Source organism: Carcharhinus amblyrhynchos, chromosome 5, assembly GCF_965287045.1.
Source record: "Carcharhinus amblyrhynchos chromosome 5, sCarAmb.v2.hapA, whole genome shotgun sequence".
NCBI lineage: Eukaryota > Metazoa > Chordata > Chondrichthyes > Carcharhiniformes > Carcharhinidae > Carcharhinus > Carcharhinus amblyrhynchos.
In genome coordinates, this window is record NC_137328.1 from 33,498,913 (window position 1) to 33,519,103 (window position 20,191).

General features: G+C 44.2%; 1 protein-coding gene across 1 annotated transcript; it reads left to right on the forward strand.

Annotated features, from left to right (window-relative positions):
• Positions 1–218: 218 nt before the first annotated feature.
• On the forward strand, positions 219–18,890 carry dusp4 (dual specificity phosphatase 4). The gene is made up of 4 exons (XM_080188599.1): positions 219–717; positions 7,339–7,475; positions 10,322–10,541; positions 15,560–18,890. Exons 1-4 carry the CDS (start codon positions 357–359, stop codon positions 15,943–15,945), a joined length of 1,104 nt encoding a protein of 367 aa, XP_080044725.1. The 5' UTR covers positions 219–356; the 3' UTR covers positions 15,946–18,890.
• The last annotated feature ends 1,301 nt before the right edge of the window (positions 18,891–20,191 follow it).

Below are 20,191 nucleotides of genomic sequence, written 5' to 3' on the forward strand. Positions count from 1 at the left end.
TGAATATATGTGTATGTGTATACAGATAGCTGAATGTGTATCTGTGCGTGTGTGTGTGTGGACAGCTGGGTGTGTATCTGTGTTCGAGGGTGTATGGATAGCTAGGTCTGGCTGGATTGTTGAGGTAATATTTGAGTGTTTATGTGTGTGAGTGAATTAGAGTAAGAGTTGATCCTGCCAGTGTGGATCTACCCGTGACCAACGCGTCATTATCCATACAAGGCAGCAGGAGCCGGGCTCCATTCATAAGATAGGTTTATAAAGAGGGAGGAGTGGCGAGCGGGCTGCTGGGCACTGAGAGCGGTGCTGGAGTCCAGGCTGGGGGCTGTGTGCATTCCCGGGCTGGCGGGCTCAGGATGGAGGTGTCGGATGTGGAGTGCAGCCAGGTGAAGCGCTTGGTGAGGCAGGCCGGCCGCAAGTGCCTGGTGCTGGATTGCCGCTCCTTCCTGGCGTACAGCGCCTGTCACATCAGCGGCTCGCTCAATGTCCGCTGTAACACCATCGTCAAGCGCAGAGCCAAAGGCTCGGTCAGTCTGCAGCACATCATCCCGGCCGAGGAGCCCCGCAGCCGCCTCCAGGACGGCTTCTACTCGGCCCTCGTCCTGTACGATGAGAGGAGCCAGAGGCTGGAGCTGGTGAGACAGGACAGCACCGTGAACACGGTGCTCACCGCGCTGCTGGCAGCCTCCTACCCAACTCAGATCTACTTCCTCAAGGGTAAGGACAGCAAGACATTCATTCAGCTGCTTCCCCCCTTCATCCCGTTCTGTCTGGTGCTCATTATGGGAGAGTTCACCGCTACCAATGGGGCAAATTGGTTTGAGATTGTACAATCCTTAAAACACATCCCGGTTTAAGAAGATCTCAGTTCCCGTTGTGAAATTTAACATTAAAATATTATGCATTGACATTATCCTGTTTGATAGTGGGATTGACATGTTGGGGTAATAATAAGTCCCTGGCATTGAACAATAACCCGGAATATTAATAATTACAACTCATAATGTGGTTGTTGTTCATTTACAGGTAACAATGGCGTTTCTTTTATAATGTACTGGTGTTAGCAGATAGTTGTGGATGAATGGTGATTTCCTGCTAACAGTATTCGGTGTTGATGTTCAATATTGGTAACATTTGCTGGTGATATTGTTGGATTTGTAACATTCTGTGATACCTGTTCACCTTGGGAACTGCTACATTTTCCATTGGACTTGCACTATTTCTGTTTACCAAATGTTTTAGTTGTGATTTTAGCTGGCTGAGGTTGTGTAAAGGACTCCAGTTATCAATTGCTGAGGGTTCCTTACACCATCAGTCACAGGAGGCGATCGCTTCCTCTGCTCCTGTTAAGAGGAAATGTGAAAGGAAATACTAATGGGCAGAGAGAGTTTGTGAATGGCACAACCCTGGTGATCACTTAGTGACATCCTCCGATACGGAACACAAAGTGCACGGGATGGGGGAGATGTAATGAGGATGGATGCGGTGCATTGAGCCTGCTGCAGTGTTTGAGGTGCCAGATGTATAAGCGGCGGCGCTCACAGTTGGACATTTTAGTCTCTGGGGGTCTCTCATTCTCTTCATTTACAATTCCCTCCCCCTGTCCCATTGCAGTCTCTGCTGTGCCTAACCGGATTCTGATAGCGTCTCAACATCGAGCGCCAAAATGAATGAATGAAACCAACAACCATTAGACAAAAACACACGATTACTGTGACCCCACAACCTGACTGGGAAATGTGTTAGACTGGAACCTCACCCTATTGCCTCTTTGCTTCAGCCGCCCCGCTTCTATCAATGAATTCCCAACTGCAGTTTCACCGGGTGTTTAATATCTCAAAGGTTTCTCCAGCACTCCCTGCTGCTCTCACATCTTCCCTTTGTACACCAAAAGTTACAATTATTCACAACCAAATGGTTGGTAGAAACAAATGCAGTGACACGATGATGCTAATTAACTCCATGGTGAGACCGCAGCTTCTGACCAGCGGTGTCTGCAGCTTTTTATTAAGTTACACAGTGGCGCCATTAGGTTTCATCTCAATTCGATTTGAATGCTGGCTGTTCGAATGTTTACAATCCTGGTTTGTATGCCTGGATTCAGAAATGTGTGTTTGTGTGTGTTTTATCATCAGAGGTGGGACGGTGGCACAGTGGTTAGTTAGCACTGCTGCCTCACAGCGCCAGGGACCCGGGTTCAATTCCAACCTTGGGTAACTGTGTGCACATTCTCCCCGTGTCTGCGTGGGTTTCCTCCGGGTATTCCGATTTCCTCCCACACTCCAAAGATGTGCAGGTTAGGTGGATTGACCATGATAAATTGTCTCTGAGGGATCCAAGATGTGTAGATTGGGGGATTAGTGGGGTAAATGCATGGGGTTATGGGGATAGTGCCTGGATAAGATATTCTGTCAGTGCGGACTCCATGAGCCAAATGGACTCCTTCTGCACTTTAGGGACTCGATGTACAATGTGCCTGGGAAGTTGCATGTTGTACAGAGTGGCCATCAGTACTGGTGACAGATCGGCAGACAAAGACTGGTTTGTATTTGTGTATTGGCAGTTAGTAATCAGGTCCTGAATACTGCAAAGAGCTTTTCCAGAACAAAACCTGACCATTTCACCCGGCTGCTGCTCTTTATATCCCAACCAATACTCAACCCATCTAACTGCACCTGCTCCTGTTCTTCCCCCACTGCATCCATCAAACCTTCCTAAAATACATCCATGCTATCGCTAATTAGTGGCCAATGGTTCCACATTCTCAAGTCTCTTGCTTGGGTGGAGGGCAGAGAAAATAGAAAGAAGGATTTTTATGTGGCATCTTTCATACGCAAAGCATTCCACAGTAGAATACTCTTTTCTTTTGAAATATAGTCATTACTGTGGGAAGTCTTGTGGTGCAATGGGTAGTGTCCTTCCTTCTGGCTCTGGGTTCATGACCCACTTCAGGGTTTGATGGCCATGAAAGGGTGTGTTGATAACATGGACAACAGGTTGACTATCAGCTGTAAATCCTTCCAACATGCCTGATGGTAGGTGGTAAGAGTGGGAGAGTTGCCTGGTCAGGTGATGGCTGACCACTGCAATATATTGCCAAGCATAGATCTCCAAAATTGGGGAGAAGTGCGTGGTCGCTAATGGCCTCTTTGAGCGCAAGGAAGAGGTTACAGTGTGGGAAATACAACAGCCAATTTACACAGCAAGGTCCCACAAACAATGCAATTCAATCAGCAAACTTATGCAGGGGAACTGTGTATCAATGATGGAATCTGCACCATTTTCCTTCTGTGGCAGACTGCATTACCAAGTTTTCTCTCTGCATTCCAGACAGATACTTTACACTCAGCTGGTCCAGAAAGCCTACACTTGTGAGGTTTGCAATAAACAGGTTGTAACAAATAGGGCTGTCGCATATATTTTAACACAACAACCTTACACTCCACCATCTCTCTTTCCCTTCCATCCTTCTGCATTGTTTCTTCTCAATCCACCCCTGAGGTAGGAAGAGACACAACTTGCGATTGTCTCAGGATCTTTACATTATGATTGTAGAACACAATTTTAACTCCTCATAGATTCACTTTTTAAAAAGTTCTTCCCAATTTTATACTTTGATGTTATCCCATTTGATATTTGTATGGGATTGACATCTGTAATATTCAGGCAATAACAGATAACAAATGACCTGTAATATTACTAATTGGCACTCATAATGTGGTTAGCCTGGAAATTTAGTTCATAGCGTGTACATGGGACAATTTCTTAGAATAGTACATTCTAGAGCCAAACAGGGAGGAGACTATTCTAGACATGGTAATGAGCAATGAGACCGGATTAGTCAATGGTAAATGAACCTTTAGGTGACAGCAATCACAACAGAACTTTATGTTTAGTTGGAAGAGGTGAAGAGTAGATCTAAGACTAGTGTTTTAAACCTGAAAAGGGTAATTGTATGAAAGCAGAGCTAGCTAAAGTGAACTGAGAAACTAGGTTAAAAGATAACGGTACAGGAGGTATTTTAATAACTCTCAGCAAAGATTAGTCCCAGTATGCAAGAAAAACTCTTTGAGAAGGATGCATCATCTGTGACTGAATAAATAAGTTGAGGATTGTATTAATTTGAAAGGAACACTGTACAAATCTCCAAATATTAGTGGTAGGTCAGAAGGTTGGTCAGATTTTGAGAACCAGGAAAGAAATAAAGAGGGAGAAACTTGAGTTCAAGAGAAAGCTAATGGTAATATCAAAACAGATAGTAATAACTTATACAACTATTAAAATAGGAAAAGAGTAAATAAGGCTAGTGTTGGTACTGTAGAAGGGTGATGTGGGGAACTCAGAATGGAAAACGAGGAAATAGTAGAGGCATTGCACGGATATTTTATATCTGTTTTCATTGTAGAAAAATAAGTAAATTTCCCAAAGATACTTGAAAAGGAAAAGGTGAATGGGAGTGAGGAGGCAATAGCCTATTGGTATTTATTAATCTAGAAATTCAGGTAATGTTCCGGGGACCCAAGAAATCTTGTCAGAGCAGATAGTGAAATTTAAATTCAATAAAAGAATCTGGAATGAAGAATGAAACCACTGTCTATTGTCAGAAAAACCCATCTGGTTCACTCAGGGAAGGAAATCTGCTGTCCTTGCTGGTCTGGCCTACATGTGACACCAGAGCCACAACAATGTGGTTGATTCTCAATTGCCCTTTGAAATAGTGTAGCAAGTCACTCAGTTCAAGGGCAACTAGGAATGGGCCAGCCAGCGACACCTATGGCCCACAAACAAAAAAAACTTAAAACAATTACCATCATGAGGGAAAAGTTCCTGGGAAAACTATTAGACCTAAAGGCTGACAAATCCCCATGGCCTGATGACCTGCATCCTTAAGTTTTAAAAGAGGTGGCTGCAGAAATAATAGAGGCATTAGTTAAAATCTTCCAGAATTCCTTAGATTCGGGTAAGGTTCCAGTGGATTGGAACATAGCATATATAATGTCTTTGGTCAAGTAAGGAGGGAGACAGAAAGTGGGAAATTATAGTTAGTCCGACATCTTATATGGGTAAATTGCCAAAATCCAGAGGAGGTTATGAGCCGGATAATTAGAAAATCAGAATTTGATCAGGCAGAGTCAAAATGGCTTTGTGAAAGGGAAATCATGTTTAACAATTTAGAGTTTTTTGAAGAAGTAATAAGCAAAGTAGATAAAGGGGAATCTGTAGATGTTGTTATTGGATTTCCAAAAGACATTTGATAAGGTGCTACGTCGAAAATACAGGATAAGAGAACATGGTGTAGGCCATAACATGTTAGCTAACCAATTTTTTACCCAGGCTAACAGGAAGCAGAGAGTAGGGATAAATGGGTCATTTTCAGTTTAGCAAGCTGTAAGGAAGCTATACAAAAAATGGGGGGTGGGAGATTGCAATCTGACAGTGGCCCTCAGGAATATCGTAGGGCTGGGGACCAGGCTTGGGTTTCTGTTCCATTTAGGTTTTCCCAAGGGATTCTGCAACAAGTATTAGAACCCTCATTTACCTTTAGAAGGGGTCTTTTACCTGGTTCTGGCAGGTACAAAGACTAATATAGTGGCACTTGTGTCCCTAGAGCAGTTTGTGTGAACGTGTGCCACAAAATTAGTCTCGCTTTAATCAAAATAGATGTAACAAGGCCCGATTTCAATCCCATTGCATTTGAGTTTCCCGCAGTAATCTTATCAATCTTACTCCTACATGGCATGCATCTCCCGAGTCTTCTGACTCGCATTTAAATCCTGTTTTTGTAGCTTTTCCTATTTCTATCCATTTTATTTCCAAGTAATAAGTTACCCATGATTAGCAGAGTCCCTTTCTGAGAAATCCTCTTAATCTAGTCAAGCAATTTCACACTGATTTAATAAAGTTTGGAGAGCCTCGGTATTAATTTCCTACAGTCCTATCGCTGATTCCATCTGTATTGACTCTGAAAGCATCCCCCTTGAGGATATATATTCCTTGGATGAATAGTGTGCTATTCCCAGACCCCCTCCCCCCACCAACCTTGTTCTGTTTGCTCTACACTCTATACACTCTGTTGTTGTGTTATAATAAAACCCCATATACCTATCCCCAATTAGCTGATATGCATTTCAAGCTTGGGAAACTGCCCTCCAGTTTTCATGTTCAGTGGTTCATTTTGCTCTTGGTTTTGAAGCTTATTCCATCTCAAATGACTGATGAATTTTAGTGTGGATAAATGCAAGATAACGCCCATCAAATCAGGATAAACACAATGGAGGAAATTTATCAATAAGGTGGATTGTTAATCATTCAGTAAATGTTTCAAACAATGTGAAGCTGTTATCACTAATGTTAATTAACTGCAAGGATGCACCTTGAAGCATTGTTGAAATAAGTTATTCTAAACTTTTATGCATTAATGATTCGCCCAGGTATAGATGTAAAAAAGGATGCAGTTTTGTGAATCATATCTGTTAAATTACATTGATATATTGCAGCGTTATAAGTGGAAAATAAAAATGGTTTTGAGATTCCAAGTGGAGAGAAGGGGTTCACAGAACTCAGCTTGTTTGCAAAGGAGTGGAGAAGGCATGATATAGGTCTGAAAATATGCTGAGGGAAACAATGTACTTGATTTAGTCTGTGAGCACTGAACCAGGGCACATGGCCTCAAAGCAAGGAGACAAATCCTGAGAAAATTAAATGCTGGGTATGACACAATGAGAGTGAAATTGATCTTCTGAAGTAGCACAGAAATGGCTAACAGTGAAGTAACAGCCCAATAGGGAAAAATAAAATTGTGATTTCCTATTGCTTATTTAATCTTGGTGTCAGAGAGTAATTTCAGCCTCTTGGGTTCCTGGGTTGTTGGAGCCAGTTAGCCAGGTAAAGATGTGTGGCTGGAGAGATGTTCTGATAAGTATCAAGCATTTATGCAGACCTTACTCTGAAATGATGAAGTAGGTGAGATGTAGAGCTCATGATCAGGCAGAATGCACAAAGCCCATGGATAAATTGAATTTCATGGGTCAAATAACTATTTCTTCCCACCCTTGTTCAAAGACTTTGGTGTTGAAATTGGACTGGCTGGATGGTAGCAGAGAACAGTTGTACAGATGTTTCACATCTTGTCTGATTTCCATTTGCATTGAGGTCAAAGGAATAGAAAAATGGGCGGGGTGTGAAAAGGGATTCTATTACATTTTAGCCACTAAGATATATCTCTGCCATTTGAGGTTTTGACATTGTAATGAGTATTGTTACCAGGTTCCTCAACCCTGTAAGGTACATTGGCTTCAGAAAAGCTGTGTGCTATAACACAATGCTTTATTGATGCAGGAGGATATGAGAGATTTTCTTCGGAATATCCTGAGTTTTGCGTTAAGGCGAAAGGTCCATCAGGAATCTTGTCACCATCCAACGTCGAGTCACCTGGAACAGGCTCAAGTGTGTGCGGGACTCCAATCCATGACCAGGTAGCATCAGCCTCTCTGTCCCCTTTATCTTTTGCTTCGTTCTCTCTTTTCCCCCAATTTGCTGCATTAAAATGGGAGTGGATTTGCAGTGAATGTTCCTATCTAGCTTATTAATAGCTCGAAACAAAAACAGAAAATGCTGACAATTCTGAGCGGGTCTGGCAGCATCTGTGGCGAGAGGAAGATGATTCAGGTCTGTGAGCTTTGGTCAGGATTTTCTATTAACCAGCTGGCGATTTTTGCCTCTCTAACTAGGAAGGAGAAATTACAATATTATAATGTCTTTCACGATGTCAGGGCATCTCAGAGTTCTTCACCACCAATTAAAGGCTTCTGCATTATGGTCATTACTGTGACTTACATAACTGCAGCAGTCAAAAATATGCACAGCAAGATCCCACAATAGCAGTGTATCACAACCTAAGAGACTGTTATCCACAGTGATGATTGAGGAATGGATAATGGCCATGATGCCAGAGAAAACCTCCCAGATCACTCTAAGGGATCTTTAATGCCAACCAGAGGGCAGAGAGGACCCCGGTTTATTATCAGTCCGCAGGCAACCTGAACAGTGCACCATTCGAGCGTCATCATAGGTAAAGGGCAGAAATTTCCATGCTCTGCAAGGAATCCTGGCTGAGACAAGAAAGCCAGCGTGTAGCTCAGTCGGTGCACAGCAGACTTCTCTCGCCAGATAACCCAGCCCTGTGTGCAAGGCGTGGCGCACACTGGCATGGTAGGGCTGGAAAAACCCAGCAGCTGGGTATCCTGAGGAAAGGGCACCCTGATCTCTGATATAGAATACAGGGACTCCTCGGCACCCTGTCCCCCCCACAGGGCCCCCCTCGCACTACCCAGGGTGCCAGTGGGTGCCCAGATCATAGAATCCCTACAGTGCAGAAGGAAGCCATTCAGCCCATCGAGCGTGTACCAACAACAATCCTGCCCAGGCCCTATCCACGTAACCCCATGCATTTACCCTAGCTAGTCTCCCTGACACTAAGGGGCAATCTAGTATGGCCAATCCACCTAACCTGCACATCTTTGGACTGTAGGAGGAAACCGGAGGAAACCCACACTGACACGAGGAGAACCAACTGACTCCATGCAGACAGTGACCCAAGCCGGGAATTGAACCCAAGTCCCTGGCACTGTGAGGCAGCAGTGCTGAAACTGTGCCACAGTGCCACCCAAAGGTACAAGCTGGCCTTGTTCATCTCCCTCTGGGGATGTGCTTACCTGTGCGCCCCTGATAGGCCTCTTCATCTGGTTTCCAGATTTTGATAAGCAGTTGTCAACCTTTTGAGCATGATGTCATGAGGTGCAGGATCCTCACTGTGTCACCGGTGGAGGGAGGGGAGAATTGGAAAGCGAGATCTCGTTGGTGAGGTTCTCATTTTTCGGGTTTTGCGAGATTTTTCTTCCACGTCGCTGTTTGCGCTTAGGGCAAACACAGGTGCAAAAGCGAATGTGTTCTCGTCTCTGGTGTGACTTGTATCCACAGCCTTCTGATTCAGCAGCGAGTGCTCCCTCTGAGTCTGAACTGATGCCTACCTTATTAATAGCTTGAAATAAAAATGGAAAATGCTGGCAAGCTCAGCAGGTGTAAAAGCGTTCCAAGTACATTATATACACAAGATAGCCAAAGATATTCTTCCCTACTGATTTTAAATGTCTTCTGTAGAAGTAGTAACACGTAAATATGAACAGGGGTTTTTGCTAAATGATAATGAGCAGAAGGTTTTGTCCTGCTCTCTTTCCCTCAATAGTTTTGAGTGGTGGTCCCAGGCACAGCAAGTGTTCAGATTAGTTTTGATTTAAGTTCTGATGAAACAGTGAGATGTAAAGAGTGCATAAACAGTCACCAACTGACCTCTTACCGATATAAAACTCTGAGCAATGTACACATCTGGCCTGATGTGATCAATGATGCAAAAGTTCTTTTTTTTAGGAAATGTTAGTTGCACTCTCCAGCCTTGCATTAATTATAGAAAGTCTGGACTCTGCTGCAGTCTTCCTTCCCTCAGTGCAATCTTGTTGATCTAGCAGAGTAAGTTACCAAGCTGTGATGGAAGAAAAATCAGAGAGAGTCCAGGACAAGGCAAAGCTGTTCCCATTTACTAGAAAGCATGCTTAAAGGAACTGAACAGGGTTTCTAAGAGTCTACAAAGTCTGGCAATGAATAGAGCATGAGGACTCAGAAGAGGAAGAGGCCATTCAGGGCCACAAGCTTGTACCACTATTTAGTTTGATTCTAGCTGATCTGTATCTCAATTCCACTTATACGCCTTTGCTACATATTCCGTGACAGTCTTACTCAACCAAATCTCTGTCTTGAATGTTTAAATTAACCCAGCATCCAGTCTTTCAATGAATGAGGGTTCAAAATAAGATGGTTTAGAAATGACCTAAGCCATGGGGTATCATTTCAGTACTGTGGTTCTAATAATAGGGCCTTATATCGTGTGGTAGGATTCTATGTTGGGTCAGAAGAACGTTTGATGATGATGGGTCACATACAGGAAACATTCCATTCATCACCTCATTAACTAGGTCAGTTTGAGACCCATGGATTACAGAATCAGGCCAACCTGGATCTCTCTTTGTTCCACATGCAATCACTGCTGCCTAGCTGATGGTGATCTTTGGGTGTTATATTAGTGCTAGCTGTTGTAATGGGATGCAGTAATACCCCAGGGCCATTGCATTGGGAGCATTGCTTGTTGGCAGTGCATAACAAAGAATTAAGGCAGAAAGTCAACTGTAGAGGCAGTGCTTTTGTCACCACTGCAATCATTGTTAAGGCAATTACTATTATCTGTACTGATTTGTGTCTTTGGCTATAGGGTGGCCCAGTGGAGATTCTCCCTTTTCTCTACCTTGGAAGTGCATATCATGCATCAAAAAAGGACACACTCGATGCCATGGGCATTACAGCTCTCCTGAACGTCTCCTCCAATTGTCCTAACCATTTTGAGGATCATTATCAGTATAAATGTATTCCAGTGGAGGACAATCAGAAAACAGACATCAGCTTCTGGTTCATGGAAGCAATCGAGTACATTGGTAAGACATCAATTCATATTCCTCACTGTTTATTGCTTGATGTTTTGTCCATCTGATTTCACCCCTGTAGTTAGTGACTAGATGTTTGGGGGATTATTTCTGTCTATTCCTCTCTAATAAATGGAAGCTGTCACGTTTAAACATTCCTGATGCAGACCGTTGGGAAGCTGACTGCATCCATCTGGAAAATTGAAGGGACAACATATGGAGCATGTTGTCCTCAGCCGAGTTTATCAACAAACCATCTCCGTAACAGAACTGCCGAGTCCACAAACAGTCATTTATTAAAAGCAGCTACTGCTGCTCAATCTTTTACAGAATTCCCGTGGGGGGGTGGGGGGAAGCTTTTCCTGTCCCTAGTGTTCCATTTAGATCTCAAAACAGGGCTGCAGTGGGACTAAAATCATAAGGGACACAAAAGCATTGACTTACTGCCAATCTTAATTAAAGGGCCTGAATTTAGGGATATTCTAATTGGGGATCACTTGGTGTTGTTTTGACTGGATGCCATTCTCCTCACTACCTGGCACATTGCTGCCAATTCTTGGTTCCATCCACCAAACGAATAGGCAGAGCAAGTGGGTATGACTATTTTAGACCATCATTTTAATTAATTATCAGTTAAGGGGATCCTCTGCTGCAGTCAGGAACGCTGGATGTTAGCTTGACATTTTTTATGCATGTTACATTTGGGCTTTAAGGCTTAAAAGCTTCCACATTTAATGTTGCCCCAGCTGTAGATGTTACAGCTACTCCACAAAGTAGTGCTTCCCTAGGGGCAGCACAGTGGCACAGCGCTGCCTCACAGCACGAGGGACCCAGGTTCGAATCTGGCCTCGGGTCACTGTCCGTGTGGAGTTTGCACATTCTCCCTGTGTGTGCGTGGGTTTCCTCCGGTGCTCTGGGTCCCTGCCACAGTCCAAAGAGTGTGGGTTAGGTTGATTGACCGTGCTAAATTGACCCTTAGCATCAGTGGCTTAGCAGGGAATAGGGCCTGGGTGGGATTGTGGTCGGTGCAGACTTGATGGGCCAAATGGCCTCTTTCTGCAGTGTAGGGATTCTATGAATTGAGAGTCGTATATGCTATCGCCCTTCAAATTCAGAAACTCTGCTATTTTTCACACCCTGATGGGCTGCTGAACTGCCCACCATCCTTTGGAGATCGCACAGCTCACTGCCCACCTCGTGTGCCCTATCCAAAATCGTGTCCTTATTAATTTAGTTTCTACTTCATGTGGATGGCAAAGGGGCAGTATGGTGGCCCGGTGGTTAGCATTGCTGCCTCAGAGCACCCAGGACCCGGTTCAATTCCAGCCTTGGGTGACTGTGTGTCTGGAGTCTGCAACTTCTCTCTGTGCCTGCATGGGTTTCCTCCGGGGGCTGCGGTTTCCTCCCACACTCTAAAGATGCGCAGGTTAGGTGGGTTAGCCATGTTAAATATATGGGATTACGGGGATAGGACAGAAGGGTAGGATTATCTTCAGAGAGTCGGTGCAAACTAGATGGGCCAAATGGCCCCTTTCTGCTCTGTAGGGATTCTATGAAGATTGATGTACCCTCTGAATTGATGAGACTAGTTTAAATTACACAATGTTTACACAATGTTATATTTCCTGATTTACACTATTGGCCACATGGTGCCGTATTTAAATCCTTGAGATTTTGCTTCTTGCCAGAATGAATGTGAAGCATTCTGAGGGGATTAGAGCTGAATGGGGTCAACGCTCTGCACAATATGTTGGACAGAAGCCCCTCGATTCTGAGCCTCTGGCCTGATATCAATCCAGCCAGCAAGCTGCAGAGCGCAAACCAAATGACTGGACTGAGACATTGTGATTGGGCTAAAGTGTGGGCTAGAAAGGTGATCTAGAGGGTGCGGGGGGAGGGGGGGTGGTGGTGTTGATGGCGGTGGTGGTATGGAGGGGTGGGGGCTGGGGGGGCGGTGGCGAGGGGCAGTCCACGAGTGGCGGTAACCCAAATCAATTGGCGAGTCCTTGGAGGACAATAATTCGATATTATTTTTAGCAGGCAGCCTTGGTCCCATTGTCCACACACATTGCGCGCTCATTGTTAGGCCTTTCACAGAAAGGAAGCAGCCACATGGCCAGATTCATCACAAGTGACCAACATAGCTAGGTCAAAGATCAAAGAGAGAGTGCCTTAAAGGAGGAGGTAGAGACAGGGAGGGTATTTCAAAGCACAGCCTTGGCAGCTGAGGATACAGGGTGTTGAGGCTATGGAGGGATGGAAAGACAAGGATAAGTATTTTGAAATTAAGCCGTTGCCAGAATGGGAGCCAACATAAGCCAGTGAGTAAGGGCAATGACTGAATGGGATTTGGTTTTGGTAAGAGTTTTGGAATAACTGGATGAGTTTACAGAGGATGTATGATGGGAGGTTAGTCAGATTATAATATTTGAGTCCAGATGTAAGAGAGATACGTGTAAGAGCTTGGAGTTAAATACAATGCCAGGATACTGGCCAGGGAGCACGAGCGATTGATGAGTTTATGGAAAGACCAAAGAGAATGGCTCTGCAGAATTCTGGAGTGATCTGGATTTAACTCCAAACAACTTCTGCTCAGAGACTATACCCACTGTGTCACTCTTTACTCACCAAATATCTCCTTACAAAGGACTACAAACCTTTGTGACAAGAGAAACCTCTTGATGTAAAACTTTAGTTCTGTGTTTAAGTACCTTGTACTCTAGTTCCAGAAGTTGCCACCACATAGTTTAAAGCTACTAAAATTAACTGTTGAGCATGATTCTCACAGATAATCATTAACATTATTTCTTATAACTCCCATGAGGCTATGGAGGGATTGAAAGACAACAAAGAACAACACAGCATGGGAAACAGGCCCTTCGGCCCAACGAGCCCATGCCGCCATTTTAACAATGTGCTTTTCCTCCTCCACCCTTGACCCATGTCTATGCTTATGGTACCGCCATTGGAAACCAGATTAAGGGGAGAATAATTTAGGGACAATTAGTTACACCAATCAGCCTAAGAGCACATCTTTGGGGTGTGGGAGGAAACCAGAGCACCCGGAGGAAACCCACGCAACCAAAGGGAGAATGCGCAAACTCCCACAGACACTGGCCCAAATCCATGTATCTGCACAGCAAACCCTGATAGTCACTGAGCTGTCGTGGTGCCCATCTGCTGGTCCAGTTTAAGCGTACACAAATGACGCAAAGTACTAGGCTACTCTCGAAACATCCAAGAGCAGCCCACGCACGTCCCACCACGTGTATGTCCCTCGTAGACAACAAGGTGGACCGACGCACCTGTGGAGTAAAAGAGACAAACATCAACACGTGTAACAGTTGATTTCCAGGAACGTCCCGAGGCTCTGATCCTTATTTATAACAGTCTCCTATAACCCTCCATCCCTATTTCGCTCATGTGTCTATCTAAATACACGTTAAACAAGTCCAACGTGCCTGCCTCCACCACCTTACTTGGCAGTGCATTCCATACCCCCACGACCCTCTGTGAAAAACCTCCCTCTAGCATCCAAATTATACCTCTCCCCCCTCACCTTAAGCCCCTCATGATATTTGTCTCCAATCTAGGAAAAAGCCTGCCACTGTTTACTCTATCTATACCCTTCATTATCTTATACACCTCTATCAGTCTCCCCTCAATCTCCGTCTTTCTAAGGAAAACAGCCCCAATTTACCCAATCTTTCCTCATAACCCAGTCCTTCCATACCAGGAAGCATCCTGGTAAACCTCCTCTGTACTCTCTCCAGGGTCTCCACGTCCTTCCAGTAGTAAGGTGACCAGAACTGGACGCAGTACTCCAAATGCAGTCTAACCAACGTTCTACACAACTGCAGCATTAGACGCCAGCTCTTGTACTCTATACCCCTTCCTATAAAGGCTAGCATACTGTAAGATTTCTTCACAACCTTCTCCACCTGAGTTGCCACCTTCAAAGACTTGTGCACTTGCACTCCCAAGTCCCAGGTATTTCTGTACTCTTAATAGGTCTACCCTTTATCATGTAACTCCCCTCTACATTATTCCTTCCAAAGTGCATCACCATACAAGGATAAGTATTTTGAAATTAAGCCATTGCCAGAATGGGAGCCATTAGGCTAATCAATCAGTCACCAGCAGCCTGTCCCCTTGTTATTTTTTGGAGAATTGGAATTATGTGATTATTTGGAGACTATTCCAGTAACCATGGAGATCCTAAAATATCTTCCAGACCAACTAATTTCCTTTCGCACCTCCCTAAGGATACTGGATGTCACCCATCTGCCCCAAGCAGCTCATCAACCTTTAATCCTTCATCATTCTGCAAAAAGCAAGCCAACAAATAGAAATGATTAAAAGAGGGAAGGATTCCTCATGGCATGTCTGCATTGTGAATGCAACATAAAGATTGTCACTTCATCATCTTTTGCATTGTCTGAGGCCTTGGGGGACAATGAAATGAGCTGTGTGAAGGAGTAAGGTCTGTTTGTGCATGTGGGTGGGGATTTTGTGTGTGGTGGGGGATTTGTGCTTGTGCGTAAGGAGGGGTTTGTGCTTGTGTGTATGGAGGGGTTTGTGTGAATGTGTGTGGGTGGGGAGGTTTGTATGCATGTGTACGGGGGGGGGTGTTTACACATACTTGTGTGTAGGGGGGTGTGTGTGGAGTGGCTTGTGTGAATGTGTGTGTGTGGGGTGGTTTGTGTGAACATGTGTGTGGAGGGGTGTGTGTGAATGGACTGTGAGATGTGTGTGTGTATCAGATGTGGGATGGGTGTGTGTGTGTGGGGGGAGGAAGAAGTGTGTGTGTTGGGTTGGTTTCATGGTGTGGGTGGGAGAATGCTTGTTTGTGCTGTAGTAAACATTTTCATAGCATTAGTGGAAAATAAATTGGAATAGGAATTCATTCACATTCCAGCTCGGTTGGTTTGTGTGCATATATTGCTTTTCTATTTTGATTGCATCCAGATCTCACCACGGCTGGTTTTAAATCTTCTCTTCGTCACCTTCTGCTGTTCATTCTTTTTTAGATTCTATCAAAAAAGTTGATGGCCGTATACTAGTTCATTGCCAAGCTGGCATCTCGCGATCTGCTACCATCTGCCTCGCTTATTTGATGATGACTAAACGCGTGCGGCTGGAGGAGGCCTTTGAGTTTGTCAAGCAGAGACGAAGCATCATCTCACCCAACTTCAGCTTCATGGGACAGCTGTTGCAGTTTGAAACTCAGATCCTGGCGCCGTCACGCTCTGTAAAAGCTGCCAGTCCTTCCGTGGCCCTCAGGGAGCAGAGCAAGTCGTCATCCACTCCAACGTCTCAGTTTGTCTTCAGCTTCCCTGTGTCTGTGGGTGTTCATTCAACGCCAAGTGGCCTCAGTTACTTACCCAACCCCATCACAACATCACCAACGTACTAGTGGGAGACGGCTTCAAACGCCCAGAACTTATATCCAACACAACATCCTGTCAAGTAGTTTGTTAAACAGCCTGAACCTCTTATTTTAAAGAGGCAGAGAAAGTTGGCATTCAGTTTTGACAATTAACTTAGAAGAAATCTGGCTACTTTTACACCTCATTTCTTAAATGTCAAGACTAGAAACATTCTTTTGCAATAAGTCACTTTTGAATAAACATGAAGATTTTTTTTTACTTTCTAATTCAGTGCATTGGCCTCGGTATTTATATTACAAACTTCCTACTCTTCCGAACAAGCTGCCAGTGTGGATCTCCCCGTCCCCTGTTGAACCTGTGGTAGGCACATGTTTAATGTCTCTGCAGCTGTATGTACCTTACACTTGGACACTCTGCTAGTGTCTCCATCAACATCAGGATCTAAGACGGACAAGATGAACACAGGAGTAACACTCTGACCTGCTAGATAATACTTACTGGTACCAGATCAATCAGTCAAGCATTCCAATCTCCCTGTCACATCCTGGCTGTGTGGGAGATTTGGGAAAGCTCCATCTCTCTCTCTCTCTCTCTGCTTTTTAACTTGGGGACTTTGAATATTTGAATTTGGGAGCTGTTCACTAAAATGGGAGGGAGTTGGAAAGGAGCAGGCATAAATGGGGAAAGAAGATGTCAAAATGCAAATGAGGAATACTCCGATGGGGAAAATAATCCCCCAAAGTATAGTAAACTGCATAAAACCACAAAACTATCTTCCGAGACAAACATGCTAGGAAAACTCTTAGGAACAGCTCAGATTTCCCACTTGTACGGTAAATAATTTCCCATCAGTAAGCCGGGTCATCCTTACTTATAGCGACAAATGGAATGTTCTAGTCTATAGGGGTGGATAGGTCAATTGGGACGTTTCATGAATGAGTCCAGTGTTGTGATAGCCACCCGATGTCTAAAATAAGCCCGTGCTCTTCACAGGAGCTGGCTTGCTTCCTTGTCATTTGATTGGATCTCGAGTCCAAGTGGGAAATACCAGCAGACATTTGCACCCCAGCTGAAAGGTGAAATCTAATTGGCTGAGGGAAGGGGTGTTGTCCAGAGGGAAGCCATTGTTAGATTCCCATGATGGCTTTTGACCCAGTCGTTAACAGGTAGGCACGAGGTGACCGAGGCCAGCACACCACCATGACAGAGAAACATCGGACCTTTTAGAACGCAAAAACAACATCGAGTTGAAAGCACAACTTTTTCAAAATAAAACATGGCGTCACTCAAAAGTATGACTGAAACCTCTTGCACTGTGCAGCCACAATGAGGACAGTTGGACAGTGATTGACTGACCCTCAATCTCTAACACTGTGCTTCACTATTACTGTTTCAATCTGTACTGACTGCACAGCTTTTTAAAACTGGAATTGGTCCTTAGTTGAACAATCTACCAACAGCATTTTACTCTGGGCCTTTTTACAAACACTCTGGTGGACTGGTTTGAAGATTAGGAATGAACTTAATCTTCAGTAAACCATGCCCTGTAGATTCTCTGACCCTCAGCGATGTTATTATCTTTGAAAATCGCTTTTCCAAAGCCAGTTGTTACTGTGGTCTGTTCACAGCACAGCCTGGCAGATACAAGATCCTTTAAAAGCACAACCTCGGCCTTATAGTTTTAACGCCAGCTTTATTAAAATCATCAGAAGGAATGTTGCGGTTTTTTTTAAGCGTGCAATATTTTTGACAACTGGCCTGGCATTCTGGAGGGCAGCTGGCTCCCCAGCTGAAGCCCAATGCTCAGAAAACCGACCGAGGGTCTCGGCTCAACCCATTCACATTTGATACATTTTCCACTTGGCAATATGATGCCCCAGAATTTGATGGCAATGTAATAGTGAGTTACTGATACAGCAAAGTGTAGCAAGGAAGTGACAGTACGAGTTGCCAGATGATTTGTGCCATCCTCATCCCAACTCACCCCAATCTCTGCGCCTTCAGGAGTTGATGGATTTACACTTTAAATATGAATTAAACTTGTCACTGAAAGCTAGGGGTTCCATTTCACACTATGAGGATACCATTAATAATGTGATTTATGCTCCTGATAACCTTGGAAACCCAGAAAGGGAATAATTGAAACCTTGGAAACTCATTCTTTCATAGAGTAAATTTATCCCAGGGATTTTCATTTTAGTGCTCCTTTTATTTCTCTTTATTCCAGTCATTTGTTCCTTCTCTTTATTTCTTTTGGTTTTTAATTTTATTCCAATTCACCCTTTTCCCTTCACTGTTGGTTGTCTGTTTACCTTTTTATCTTAGCTGTCATCCCATCGTTCCCCAAGGTCCCAGATGCCATTTTGACCATTATCGATTCACTCGCCCCAGTGAAAGCCACCAGAGTCCCAGATAACCACAGGCTGCTCTCCCCTTTGAGGGGCAGAGCTGACGAGGCGATTTAACCTGAGGATCAGCACATTTCATGCGAGGGCAAGGCTGAGAAGGCACAGTCCAGTAAATTTAGGGTCAGTAAGAATCAGAGTTTTCTGAAACATTGAATGAGATTGTTTAAGAAGCTGGTTGAGCCCCAGGATTGGATGCTCACCTGAATGGAAATCAATACACAGAACTGCTGCCCTGTCTGTGCCCCACACTCCCACCCACTGAGCTTTCATACTGATTCGAAGCATTGGAAAAATACCCTCAATTCAATACACCCAAGTCAGCGTTTTGATATTTGCACATGTTTTGTCCAATCTATTTATGAATAAGATGGAGTAAATGTTACTTAAGAAATTGCTTGAGAAAAGATGAACACTAAGCAGCAGACGAATGTGTTGTGGTATTTTATACTTTATATATAATTCATTCCATTTATCACTCTGAAGGTCAGAACCTCTTTCTGATTTATTTATTGCCCAAACAGCTGTTTGTAAAATAAGAAATAAAATGAGATCTTTTCAACTTTCATTTGCTGCCATTGTTTGTGTGAATAATTCTTTTGCAAATCCAACAATACGGTCAAATTCCAATCAATGGCTATCAGATGCTGCCGGGATTGTTCACTGGTGTACATGGACCTGGAGTGTACGTGGATCTGGAGCGTATGCAAACCTGGAGTGTACGCGGACCTGGAGTGTACGCGGACCTGGAGCAGACCATCACCTTAATCTGCCTTCAATGCCAAGGCACTAAGTTCTGGAACTCCCTCCTTATATTTCTCCCACTCCCCAGCCCTTCTTTTAAGCACCAGTTTCTTTAAGATGCAGCTTAAAACCAACCTCATAGGCTAAGCTCATGGTCATTTGTTCTAATATCGTCTGGTGTAGTTTGAAGTGAATCTTTGCCAGTGAAGTGCCTCATGATAATTTACTACATTGCTACATAAAGACAATTCATTGTTGCTGACCTTTGAGAGATATTCTCATTTTTCTTTTGTGTTGACCTCCCCATTGGATGTTCATGTCCCATGTACGGTGTCCTCTTTCTAAGAAAAATCCACCTGGAAACTGAATTAAAGCTGAAGAGAGCTGCAGATATGAGGGCATTTCCAGCAAGTACCTGATCAAATGTTTCAAGGCAGCGTCTAAAACTAGTACCCCACCACCATGGGTCAGACACTCAGCCAGTACTCTCTGTGCGATGTATTGGACACAAGCCTGCTTGAAAACTGGGCATCTCTGATGCCTCTGAAACCAGCAGGAGGGAGTTTCTGCTCCCTCTGGGGGATAGAAACAACTCTAGGTGGCTTTCTTGTTACCAGTGAGAAAATGAGGTCAGTAACTTAGCTCCAGCTTATAATTGTCATATAGAAAAAAGTTCAAAGACCTCATCAGAGTTCTCAAGGTAAGTGTTTTAGTCACCATCACTTCTCAATCCTCCACTCCCCTCCTCCCCTCCGCAATCACTGCACCACACTTCATCCATTTCTTGATCCCCATACTCAGCAACCTTTCCTTCCGCACTCCTCACATAAGAACATAAGAACATAAGAAATAGGAGCAGGAGTAGGCCATCTAGCCCTTCGAGCCTGCCCCGCCATTCAATAAGATCATGGCTGATCTGTCGTGGCTCAGTTCCACATTCCCGCCCTCTCCCCATAACCCTTAATCCCCTCTCTTATCAAAAACCCATCAACCCGCGTCTTAAAAATATTTAGCGAGGCAGCCTCCACCACTTCAACGGGCAGAGAATTCCAGAGATTCACCACCCTTTGAGTGAAGAAGTTCCTCCTCAACTCCGTTCTAAACCGCCCCCCTTTTATCTTAA

Coding starts and splice junctions, on each gene's coding strand:
- dusp4 (XM_080188599.1), top strand. CDS start 357: ATGGAGGTGTCGGATGTGGAGTGCAGCCAGGTGAAGCGCTTGGTGAGG. Junction 7,476..10,321: donor GGACTCCAATCCATGACCAG/GTAGCATCAGCC, acceptor CTTTGGCTATAG/GGTGGCCCAGTGGAGATTCT. Junction 10,542..15,559: donor GGAAGCAATCGAGTACATTG/GTAAGACATCAA, acceptor ATTCTTTTTTAG/ATTCTATCAAAAAAGTTGAT.